At 36.4% G+C, this 13,431-nt stretch overlaps 1 protein-coding gene across 1 annotated transcript; it reads left to right on the top strand.

Annotated features, from left to right (window-relative positions):
• Positions 1–6,348: 6,348 nt before the first annotated feature.
• PLCL2 (phospholipase C-like 2) lies at positions 6,349–12,408 on the top strand (the record flags this gene model as incomplete). Its single annotated transcript, XM_010085037.1, is given in 3 exon segments — positions 6,349–7,806; positions 7,808–8,821; positions 12,205–12,408. Coding segments are annotated over 3 exon segments (2,628 nt in total), but the record flags the coding sequence as incomplete, so codon positions are not given.
• Positions 12,409–13,431: the final 1,023 nt, after the last annotated feature.

The raw sequence follows: 13,431 nt of genomic DNA on the forward strand, positions 1-13,431 counted from the left end.
GTGTCGTTTGTGAAGTGTTTGGGATTCTGTCAGCTGAACTGCTAATTACTGGGAGACTTTTTTTCTTGTTTTGATTTTCACGTGCTCTGAAAGCTTTGGACAGTTGTGTTAAAGCATTATGAAGCACATGCTTTTTAGTGAATTTGGGTCACTGTGTTAGTAAGAACCTAGTAATGGCAACTAAAAAGGTACTGACTGGGAAGAATGTAGATACTTGGCTAGAGAAGAGAAGCTGAGTGGTGGCTGTCAGCAGATTCTTTTGCTGCGTTGTTGATTCTAGGAGAATTAGATTGAGAGAGGGTGCACCAAGGGTGTAGCCCTCCTGCCTTTGAGGACATGGTTCCTAATGGTGAAATGCCTTTCCTGCCCCACCTTCTCTCTTCTTTCCCTTCCCATTTCCCCCACCCTCTTCCAAAGAAGACTCCCACTCTGCCTTTAACTAATTGCATGTAACTTTTGAAAATGCTAAATTTTGTGTAACAGAGATGAGATATTGCTGATTTTAGTTACCTGTTATTTTCCTTCCTTTTTTTTTCTATTGACTTTCACACAAAAACTTGCTTAGCTTCTTTTATAAAGATGCGTGTTATGTTCTAGGATGAGCTGGCATTGATACTGGCATTTCTAACTCATTTGCTGATCTGTGTCTGCATTTATATCTCTAAAACCACAGGTGAAACTGTGGAAAAGAACAAATTACTGATATTATAATATTTTTTTATTAAAACACATTTAGAAGTTGAATATTTTAAAATACTGCCTTAAATATGTGTGGTTCTTTTACTGTAAATAGACCTAACTATATATACACCTGAGTGCTACAAAATTCAGGGATTTTGTTCTGTAATGCTTAGGAATCTTAAATAAATAAAGCTTTTCTTTTTTTTTTTTTTTTTAAATGTTTTTAAACTAACCACTTCCTGAAACAGGCTAATGTTCTACGTCATGTTGTTAAGCTACATGATTTTGCAATTGCTGCTGAATTGCATTTGATGAAGACAGGCCGTTTTCATGCTCAAATTGGCTACTTAAGTATCACATGCACTATAAAAGCAAGTCATCAATGAGCTGTATAGTGCTAGAAGAGTAGTTCACTATATGTTCCTCATGAAGATCCTTAAACTGTCTGTTCTCATGATAAAGTAGTGAATTGTGTTCCAACTTTTGGCTACAGATGTACATTAAATTACTTCTAAACCAGCTTTTATGCTATATGACATTAAATAATACTGTGATTAAAAAAAGTGTTAACCAAACAGGCATGGCCTATGTTCTCACCTACTCACCAGTAATTGTTCAGGGTATTGTCACAATACTGACCCTCAGATTCAGAAGCATGCCATTTAATTCAGAACGTACATGCAAAAAAAATTTGATTTATTTGAAAGCTCTTGAGACACTGTGTGTGATTGCAGTCTTGTTACTACAGATTTGTACAGACTTTGCCATCTTTGCTAGGCTGAAATGGCTCAGCATCCATCTTGTTTCTAAGCCTGTTTGGGATTAATTAGCTAGTCGTTCTTGGGACTGTGGCTCCTGTAGACTGCCATCATTGCTACAGGGTATGTGAGTTTCTTCACATGTTGTCAAAACTCAGACATTTACAATCAAGAAGCATGCAGTGAAGTGCTGGGGTTGAGGAGAGGTGTTTTGAGCTCTATGTTTTGTGTAGTTGCTTGGTTGGCAGAGCACTAACCAACTTACTGAGTGGTTAGGCTCTAGTTGTGCCTGGGGATCTTCAAACACAGAGCTCCTTGTGTGCTAGCTGCGTGCTCTCAACACTAGGATGGAGCTATGTTCTGCACTTCCGATGAACCTCTGGTATATAAACACGAATGGAAATTTTGTATGGTTAGAGCATAAACAAGAAGCAGCAGGATCTGTCACCTGGGGAGGTGGGTATTCCTTTGGGAGGGCAAAATTCAGTCTTCAGGTCCCTGCTGCGTGGATTCTTTGTACATTTTGCATTCAGGGTCACCAAGTAAAGCGTTTATGGAGTAATGACATCAGGGACTTTCACTTCCCAGATGAGCGCTCCAAAAATGTGTCATGCTGCCACTTCCTCTTGTTACCATTGTCTTTTCTTTGTAAAGTCCTCTGTCCCAAAAAGAGTGCCTTAGTGGGCTTAATGCAGATAGAGGCCTTAATCTTCAAATCCCAGTTAGCGTAACTACTGCATCAAAGCTGCAGGTGTCTGCTTTAGTCATGGAGAGAGGCAGGATCACAGACACCCATCTTCGAAGTTTGCACTGGTGAGTGTAAGAACCATTCTGTATTGGCAGATGAGAAGTCTGTCCTGCGCAGCGCTCTGGTTGCAGCCCCTCACTTCCCACCTCAAGGGGGGCTGTAAGTTTCTTCCCAAAGCATTCTAGATTCCCCTGTACCAAGCAGTACCTAAGCTTCTTGGTAACTGCAGGATTGAGTGTTTTTTGAAGTACTGCTTTCCCCATGGTGTCTTCTGCAGCAAGATTTGTTTGGAATTTACAGGTCATAAAATTCACTCTCTGCATCCTTTTCTTCAGTATATGTTTAAAACCTTACACTCTTCATTGTTTCCTCTATCATCTTGATTATTACGTTATCAAATCTCTGTCTGAACTCCACCACTGTCCCTATCAGTAGCTGTGGTTATTGGAACTGCTCTTTAAATAATTTTGTCATAAAGTTGTGTATAGTAAAAGCTTTGCTGTTCAGGAATGATGTGCGTATTTCTCAGCCTCTGATTCAAGATACTTTGTTGTCTCGAAAATTCTGTTTTGTAGATAGTGCTGTCTTAGTCACACAACCTTCTTTGTCTGTGCCTTGAGAGGAATAAAAAAACAGTTATTATGGAGGTACTCTTCCCTGTTTGGTCTTTTAAGCCATTTTCTCCAGCTGTCTCTGTCTCTTAAGTGCCATATATGTAAGCTGGGATTATTTATGTTTTTTACACTGCTAGATACTTTGCATTCTGTTGCTATGATCTCCTTAAACTCTGTGTGTTGTCACTTGTAGCAGATATTAGCAAAGTTTCACAACAGTTTTATCTGTGGTCTGGTCTGTTTCTCAGAAGTTCTTGAAGGTGACCTTGGATGCGACACAGGTGGTTTTAGGAAATGTATTGGTAAGGTGGTCATTCTGGTTTCAATGATAGTCTTCTGAAGAACAGGTAGTCTTTAGGGGAAGTCCTGAGTTGTGATGACAGTACTTGTAACAATCTGAAGATTGACATGGTCTTCATTGTGTGAGAGATCCTAGAACCAACCTGAAAATTGTTTCAGCACAAAAATAGTTGCTTCTGCTGTGGACAGAATTATGCTTCTGCATTGTAGAGCTCTCTGAGCATCTTGAACATTACCAAGAACACTTTAAGTCTCATGAATGCAGATGTCACTCCTCTATTTCATCAGATACTTACAGTTTTCTGATGTGCCAGTCTTTTTGATTCAAGACAGACTTAAGGCCGTGAGAGATCTGACCCAGTTCATGAATGCCACTCCACTTTCAGGGTGAAATCGTCCACATCATATAGCAGAATGTATCTGCTTCCTTCTTCATACCAGACTATATCTCTGAGGCTCACAAACCTGTTTCATTTGGTTTTTGCACACTCTATGCAATTATATTCTCAGTTTATGAGTGAGAGTTTCTTTTCTTTTAGTTTTCAGACAGGTAGATAATTCTGGACAGTGTCTTTGGGAAAATATCCATTAAGTTCTTCTGTTAATGCAGATTGATTGTGACTGCCATGTCACTGTCAGGCTAGAGACTTACATGGGCAATCTGGTAGCTCGGGACTGTTGATCTCAGTAGAAAACTTATGAAGGATGTTCTGAAGTTCAGAGCTGTGAGAAACTCACAAGAGTATTTAAAGATTTGTTTTCACAATCATAACATTCAGACAGTGATGTTTACCGCCAGCAGGCTGTATGTGAGTGAGCCAAGTGCTGAGATTGCTTTACCCTGCAGAAATGCAGAATACTGTTGAACTGGCTTCAAATTCATTTGGCAGGGAAGCAAAATAGTCTTGCAGGTGGTAGATTGAATTATTCCTCTGATCTCCATGAGTAAACTCCAATTCAGTAACTAGAGTTGGGAATGGGGTTGCTTTGAGGTGGACCTATTTACATCAGATGGCATCAAGAAATGGCAGATTTTTTTCTCTCTTACCATCCAGTGCCTTGGATCAGACACGATCCTGGTCATAGAGAAAGGTGTAGACTTTCCTTCTGTTTCGTAAATACTGATCACGGTCAGGCAAGGTAGTAACTTCCCAGGCCTTGAAGGTTCTGGTGTCTGGAGGTTATCTGTCAGCTGTCTCTCACTGAAGAGTTCAAGAAATATATTCCCCTCCTAGATCTGTGACTGAGAAATCTGAAGCATTAGGGAGTTTCAGTGTGCTTCGTTCCAAGCCCTAAAATACTGGACAGGAATGTCATTTCTTGTTTCTGTGGTGCTGCCCCTTGCCACTACTTCAGGTTAGGAGGTGTAGATAGATAGTCAGACAAGAAGCTGGGCTTAAAATAGAGCAGAAATCTTTGTAAACAAAAATACCATTTGTAATTTATTATTTGTTTTAATTAAGGAAATATACATGTAATGAGATTCTAAGAGTCAGCCATGTGCGGTATCCATTGCAGGTGTTTGATCTGGAGTTAGAAATAAAACAGCCCTTTGTAGGGTTATTCACTTTTACTGCTCTCTTGAGAACCTGTGTAAAGGAAACTCCTCTGTCATTAAAGGTGCAAGACTTGTATGGTTGATTAATTTTCTCAAACACGGAACAGCAAATATTAAGTCTGCTTTACTAATCATTGTTTTCAATGAAAGGCTTATAGGATGCTTATAAATTAAATTACAAGAACAGAATTCTGCATTTTTAATTTAATTAAATTAAACATACAGCACATATGCCCTGAACTGGAAATGCATTCTGTATTGCATGGTTTTTATTTGAACATCTGTTCGGCATAGCAGTAATTTAAAAGTTTTCTTTCCCTCTCCCTTCAGCCATACAAGCAATCCTGATTTGCACTGGAACATAGTTCAGATGGAAAACTATTAGAGGGAAAATCAACATTCTTTTTGTATAAAGCTGGAAAAGTAATTTTTTTAAGCCGTGCTGAAATGTAAGAAGAACACTTCTAAACAGGCTATCTAACGTAAAAAGATTTATTATTTTGGACTAAAAGTTAGCATGTCAAGACACATGACACTTTAAAAAAACATTTTTTCAATCTCAGAAAATGCAGATAATGAAAGCACATGGTTTTCTTAAATTCGATGCATTCTCATGAAGTTGATTATGCTTAAGTCATCTGTTACTGATTTATTTGCACTTGTTTGAATTAATACAAGCAGCAAATAGAGGTAGCTGAATGACATTCTTTTTTCTTTTAATGGCTTATATATCCATTTTCCTACCCAAGCTTTCTCTAGTAAACTAAGACCTCTGAGTTATTTAATTGTTTTAAGAACAAAGGTGAATCACTTTTGCTTCCCTTCCTGACCAGGTCTTGCATTTTCCATTCAAGTTCTTTCTAATGATACACTGCTTCTTTGGAACCAGTTGAACCTTAATCCTCTCAGACAGTTCCCTCCTAAGTCACTGTTGTTATTTCCTGAAACTCAGAACTTGCAGGGAACTGTATCTGCTGCAGTCCAGTCACCTGTGTTTCAGTGTAGCTTCTTGAGACTACTGTGGATGTTTTCCTAGTACAGGGGTGGGATGCATGCGTCTGTGCTTTGGGCAGTCTGTGGGAAGAGCATGGATGGGTGCAGTAGGGAAGGGAGCTATCCATAGTAAGTGTTGTTAACGTCTCGTATACTTAGATTAGGACCATGTCCTATGGATTTTATGTAGTTAATTGTGTATTAATGTTTCTCTGGTCTTCATGAGCACCCTGTCGGCATGATATCAAAGCATTATATTCTGTACTGACAAAGTTCAGCAAGTGTCTGTAGGACTGTAAAAGGACTCAGAGGAAAGCTTGGTTCCTACTGCCTTGGCTGTAGAACCCCTTATCTCTGTAAGTTGGTTATTATCAATAAAATAAAATGCATTTATACAGCATTATTGTTTCATTAGCATCCAAAAGTCGCTTTAGTTTTATGTTCATATAAAATATTAAAAAAAAAGACCCTGGAAGATTATTTAGATAGGCAAAACCAAATATTAAGCCATTATTAGTATTAGTAATAATTTGTGATGATTCCAGTAAGAATTTCCGTCCTACTGGTCATTGAACAGGTGCTAGACCTTTTTTGAACTGCTTTACAAACTTTCAGCTATAAGTTGAAATGTATTTCAGTGTTGAGCAAAATCATACTGATACATGTTTTCTTTCCCCTCCCCTTGTTTACCAGGATGGTACGAAACAAAAGCGAGAGCGGAAAAAGACTGTGTCATTTAGCAGTATGCCAACTGAGAAAAAGATCAGCAGTGCGAGTGACTGTATAAACGCGATGGTTGAAGGCTCTGAGCTCAAAAAGATTCGATCCAACTCTAGGGTGTACCACAGATATTTTCTTTTAGACGCAGACATGCAGTCTCTACGCTGGGAACCTTCCAAAAAGGATTTGGAAAAAGCAAAGATTGATATCAAATCAATCAAAGAAGTAAGAACAGGAAAAAATACAGATATTTTTCGAAGCAATGGAATATATGACCAGATATCAGAAGACTGTGCATTTTCAATTATATATGGAGAGAACTATGAATCACTAGATCTTGTTGCTAACTCAGCAGACATTGCAAATATTTGGGTTACTGGCTTAAGATACCTGATTTCTTATGGAAAACATACTCTAGATATGATAGAAAGTACTCAAGATAATATGCGGACTTCATGGCTTTCACAAATGTTCAGTGAATCAGATGTAAATAATTTGGGACATATACCCCTGTGTAATGCTGTACAGTTTATAAAAGACTTGAATCCTGGTTTAAAGACTAATAAAATTGAACTAAAATTCAAGGAGTTACATAGATCCAAGGAAAAAACTGGTACTGAAGTTACAAAAGAAGAGTTTATTGAAGTTTTTCATGAGCTTTGTACCAGACCTGAAATCTATTTCCTGTTGGTTCAGTTTTCAAGCAATAAAGAATTTCTAGATACCAAGGACCTCATGATGTTTTTGGAAGCGGAACAGGGTATGGCACACGTCACTGAAGAAATAAGCCTTGAAATAATTCAGAAATACGAGCCAGCCAAAGAGGGACGGGAAAAGGGTTGTCTTTCTATAGATGGGTTTACAAATTACCTTACTTCACCAGACTGCCACATATTTGATCCAGAACATAAAAAAGTTTGTCAAGATATGAAACAACCTTTATCTCATTATTTTATAAATTCATCTCATAATACATACTTGATAGAGGATCAGTTTCGAGGGCCTTCTGACATCACAGGTTACATTCGTGCTCTTAAAATGGGTTGTCGAAGTGTTGAACTGGATGTATGGGATGGTCCAGATAATGAGCCTGTGATTTACACAGGTCATACAATGACATCGCAGATTGTCTTCCGTAGTGTGATTGATATTATTAACAAGTATGCATTTTTTGCTTCAGAATACCCTCTTATTTTGTGTTTAGAAAATCATTGTTCTATTAAGCAGCAGAAGGTGATGGTACAACACATGAAGAAGATTTTGGGGGACAAACTACATACACAGTCTCCAAACATTGAAGAGTCTTATCTTCCATCACCAGAATCGCTTAAAGGGAAAATACTAGTTAAAGCAAAGAAGCTTTCTTCTAATTGTTCTGGACTAGAGGGAGATGTTACAGATGAAGATGAAGGAGCAGAAATGTCACAGAGAGTAGGAAGAACAACAAAACTCGATGATGGGAAAACGATTTCAGCTCTGCAAAGAACTCTCTGAGTTGGTAAGCATATGTAAATCAGTTCAGTTCAAAGAGTTTCAGGTTTCATTTCAGCTCCAGAAGTACTGGGAAGTGTGCTCGTTTAACGAAGTGCTTGCTAGCAAATATGCCAATGAAAACCCAGGAGACTTTGTAAATTATAACAAACGTTTTCTTGCCAGAGTTTTCCCCAGTCCTATGAGGATTGACTCTAGTAATATGAATCCCCAGGACTTTTGGAAATGTGGTTGTCAGATAGTAGCAATGAACTTCCAAACGCCTGGCTTAATGATGGATCTTAACATTGGTTGGTTTCGACAAAATGGAAACTGTGGCTATGTCCTTCGTCCTGCTATCATGAGAGAAGAGGTATCCTTCTTCAGTGCAAATACGAAAGACACAGTGCCTGGAGTTTCGCCTCAGCTGCTTCATATTAAAATCATTAGTGGGCAAAACTTTCCTAAACCCAAAGGATCAGGTGCCAAAGGTGATGTTGTGGATCCTTATGTCTATGTTGAAATACATGGCATCCCTGCGGACTGTGCGGAGCAAAGGACGAAAACTATGCATCAGAATGGAGATAATCCAATTTTTGATGAAAGTTTTGAATTTCAAATAAATTTACCAGAACTAGCTATGGTGCGTTTTGTAGTACTGGATGATGATTACATTGGGGATGAATTTATCGGGCAATACACTATTCCCTTTGAGTGTCTACAGACTGGTTATCGACACGTTCCTCTGCAGTCTTTAACTGGTGAAATTTTAGCACATGCTTCCTTATTTGTGCATGTAGCCATTACTAATCGAAGGGGTGGTGGGAAACCTCATAAGCGGGGCCTCTCTGTGAGGAAGGGCAAGAAATCAAGGGAATATGCTTCTATGAGAACACTATGGATTAAAACGGTAGATGAAGTGTTCAAGAATGCTCTCCAACCTATTCGGGATGCCACGGATTTGAGAGAAAATATGCAGGTACAGTTTTTATGATGAATTTATCAGTTTTTATGTATAATTTTTATTATTATGCATATGGCGTATGTGTTTTTTAGAGCTGTGCTGTGTTTTCTAAGTTACGTTAATAAAATCTAATGCTGAACAGCTTTAAATATGGATGCGAGAGCAGCCTTTTAGGTGGTGCTGACCACTGAAGTACTTGGGTGCATATGCATGTTTTGTTGAATGTGAACTGGAAATATGTCTCTAGTGTTAGAACTCAAGCCTGTTGATTACTCACATGTCTTTGAAGGAATATTATGTATGTTAGAGGAAAGTATGGCAATATTTTAGTTTTCGAAAATTAAGTTAAATAGAAATGCAGGAGGCAAATGTAGCTCATAGAAAGAGGAGACTTCACTGCATATTAAAAAAAATTCTGTCCATTAAAATATGTTTAGCACAGGTTTTATTTTTTCCTTATTCCCAACAGAAGACAGTACTTTCAGAATGACCATTTGCTTTCCATGATCCTTCCTAGCAATGGAAGAAGTTACCTTACTTTAAAGGTCACATTTAGTAAATATATTGAATTTCAGGGAAAAGTACAGGCTGAGGTGTGTGGGGTTTTTTTTTTTTTTTGTGTGTGTGTTTGTTTGTTTTTTGTTTTTTTTTTTGTTTTTGTTTTTTTTTTACCTCAAGCTGTAGAACCCAAGAGATCCCACATCAAAAATTTTGGAGGGCATTTTTTGGAGATTCTAGTGAAGATTCCAGGTAAATAAACACTTGTGGATCTAGATTAAAGTGAGCTGTACAGTTTTATTTTATTTAATAAAGCGTTTAACTGTCTATAAACTTCTGATGGAATACTAGCAGTGATAAATAGAATTCAGTATAATAATTTCAAATGAAATGACCTATTAAATCATCTTACTCTTACATAATATTAAGGGGAAACTGATTAGTGGAAATGTCTGAGACTTGATTCTGGATTTTAAAGGCACATAAGTGTAGATAAATTTTCTTCATGAATAGTCTTACGTTGAAGAAATTTTAATAGTAATACAGTTTTAAAACTAGTTTTTCTTTGTATGAAAGAAGATACTGGTACAGCATTATGAAGCACTCTCATTCCACTTGGTGTATAAAATCGCTATACTAAAAGATTATTAAAAAATATGGGGGTGATAGTTTGGCTTATATATGTTTCACATTATGGGCTACACATGAAGTGAACTTTACCTGTAGTTAGCCTATTGAAGGCTAGAATTCTGTCATATAAAGGATACTGTATTTTAAGATACCTTTCAAGGAAGAACTGAAGCTAAGATTTGAGGAAACAGTGAAAACATAGTTTTCGTAGCTACTTTAAACTTTACTGTGCATGCTGCAGTGTTTTCCAGAACTGATATAATGGAAAACAGGCTCTATGGTGTGGTTTCTTTGAACATGAGGTATTAAAAGGTACTTTATGATTTTGCTCTGTTAATTTGAAAGTTGTGCTGTCAACTAAATTCATCATTATTATCTCTCAAAATGCTATGAAGAAGATACTTTGGGTAGATGAGTGAATATTAGTTTTGCATAGTTTTACTGATGGATTATATAATGTGCACAATTTAAACTCTGTAACAACAGTTTTACAGTTAGTAACTAAACCACTCAATTAAAATTAATATCAATGTATGGGAGGGAGTGTGAGATTTGTTTAATTTCTATATTAATGAAATTTTGCATTATAAATTATTATGATTTTTATGATACAGAAATAATGTCCCCACGAGACAGATTATAAAGGGCAAAGTTGTTTTTTTAATATAAGAAAGAAAAAATATAAAAAAGAAAGTGTGCAACAGTGAGTTCAATGGTTTGTCTAAATCTGTGTACAAACAGCTGTCCTTTTTTCTTCCTTGTTAGATACTACATTACAGTGACAAAAACTGATGTCATAACTTGTTAGATATTAATCACTGATAAAAATATAACATGAGCGATTAAACTGGATGTGATGGCTGTAGTTCTGTCCTGCCTGTTAATTAGTTAATATGTATATTCCCTGGGTCCTTGTTAACCTCTCTGTGTAAAATTGTTCATAATGGCTTACCCATGATGTTTATCTCAAACAAAATGCATTTGAATGAACTTCCCAATGTCTGTATTTTGAACTGTGTAATTACTGTCATTAAGGTGTAGTCCAGTTAATAAAAGTAGTTTCTGTTTCCTGGACATTTACTAATGCTACTAAACATTTACTTAAAGTACACTGGAAGTGACTGTAGTAGGTGTAATTTAGTATTCACATAATTTTGCATGAATATGTTATATATGCGTATTTTGAAGTCTACTTCAGGTATTTTGTCTCATAAAGGGACAGCAAAATATTTCACATTTGATTCCTGTTTGCATTAAGGTTGGCATTATGTCTCTCTAAGAAGTTTATCCACAAATGGGTCTTACCATGCCAGCAAAACGGAAAGTGGTTTTGGTTAAAATAAAAATCTGTGTCCTAAAACTCAGACACTCAGCTTGGATAAGATGTGAGAGAAAGGAGAACTGAGCACATTTGTAGCTTAAGTATACCATGTTTTTTGTTTTTCTTACAGGAACACAAACTCCAGACCTGCCATAGGTCACCAGCTCCCACTTGGTACAAAAATCCTAAATTTGTAACAGTGTTGAGAATATTCCCATCATGGAATTTCAGTGGCTACTTGGAGTCGTATTGTATTTCTAATACTGAAAATTTTATTCAACTTTAAATGTATAATTTTATATGCTACCATATTGGATATAAAGTACAACTATAATAAATTTTAGGGAAAGGTACAAAATTGTTTTTTTATATTAAAGTACCTTAAAAATTCGCTTAAGTATGATTCTGTGATAGGAATGACACAGGTAGTGGAGTGCTGGGTTTGTGAGGCACACCAAATGGGAGCCAGCAGATCCACAGCATGTCTGGACTGTAGTTCGGGTATGTTTAAAGTTACAAATGGGCTGAATTCCTCTTTCCACTTCACTTTGCTTATTTGAGGCATTGAGCACCTAATATTTTGTTTCTCTCAAAGGCGTTTTAAAAATTGCTTAGAAATGTCTTTTAGAATTTTTCAGGATATATATCCAGTATGTTTTAGAATTCATTTATTTGCATGGTTAATTTGAGTATGAGTACGAGACCAGACATACTTGTTCTAAATAGATTTTTCCTGTGCCAAGTATTGAATCCTGTTTGAATTTTTTATATTTTTGGCAAAATGTGTGTGTAATATTGGTTACTTTGGGAAACTGCTAATTCTTCAGGGAAAAGCTGTGGTAATTCCATGTTGTAGCTCAAATGTAACAGTGAAATATTTTACCTGAAAGAATGAGACATTAATATTGATATTTAACTGTAAAGGAAACTCTTTCTTTCCTTTTTGCAGAATGCAGTAGTTTCATTCAAAGAATTATGTGGCCTCTCTCCTGTAGCAAATCTTATGCAGTGCATTTTGGCAGTGTCTACACGCTTGGTTGGGCCTGATAATACACCCTTGGTAGTACTGAATCTCAATGATCAGTATCCGACTATGGAGCTCCAAGGGATTGTTCCAGAGGTCTTGAAAAAGATTGTAACAGCATATGACATGGTGAGTAGTCCTTTGTGGTTATTTTATATGCTATTTGAAAGACTTTATTTTTATAATATACAGTACTGTGCCTGTTTTGAAAGGTCATTTTAACCTGTGACTTTCCTATTTTGTGCTTTGTTATGTGTGCTTGAAAGTCATTCCCATGAATTTACAGCAACTGATGGTGTTTTCATATTGGGTAAAACATAATGGTTAATACACTGCATGCAAATATGTGTTTGTACACTTCAGAAGGCAAAGTAGTTGCAATCAAGAGGATTTAACATGAAGAGGATATGTTAATTCACCTGTTCTGTAGTAACTCTAAACTTTTTGCATATCTATAAACCTCTTACATTAATATCCTACTTTACATTTTCCAGTTTGTGGACCTTGATTTCTTTCGGCTTTGACTCAACATAGAATAGAAAAATGTCAGGAACTGCTTTTAATTTTAATTTTATAAGCAACTTGAAGTGTTAAATGCTACACACTCTTTTTCATTTTCCATTGCTATATCTTTCTTATAGATCTCATTTGATTAGGCATTTTTATATCTGTAAGCAGATGTAATGTTAACATCAGCCTTATACTTCAGTAAGTACATAAATTGCCTTTTTAGAGACTGGAAATTAAATATTTTGCAAGAAGGAAGGAAGAACTAATACACTGAGAAATACCTGTTTACATCTGCCTTGCATTAATTTAAAGTACAGAAGAAAGATCCAGATGAGTGTGATTTGAAATGTCCATCTTACTTCCACTGAAGTAATCTGGCACGGAGTAATTTTGCCTTTATTTTTTTATTTAACTATTTCTTTAATTTGGAAATTTCTTTAATAAGGAAACATTTCTAGGATAATTTTGCATGAATTTTGTGCACTAAAATGAGAAACCTCAACTGGCAGGATCAAGTTCCTGTTTTAAAAACAGTCCTTGCTATTTAAAGAAAGAAAATGAAGGGAAAGAAACCATAGATATCGTATATATCTTATAAACTGCTTTCTAAAGACAAAGTAGCTTTAGAATAATGCTATACCA

Source organism: Pterocles gutturalis, unplaced genomic scaffold, assembly GCF_000699245.1.
Source record: "Pterocles gutturalis isolate BGI_N339 unplaced genomic scaffold, ASM69924v1 scaffold27845, whole genome shotgun sequence".
In the NCBI taxonomy this organism is placed as follows: domain Eukaryota; kingdom Metazoa; phylum Chordata; class Aves; order Pterocliformes; family Pteroclidae; genus Pterocles; species Pterocles gutturalis.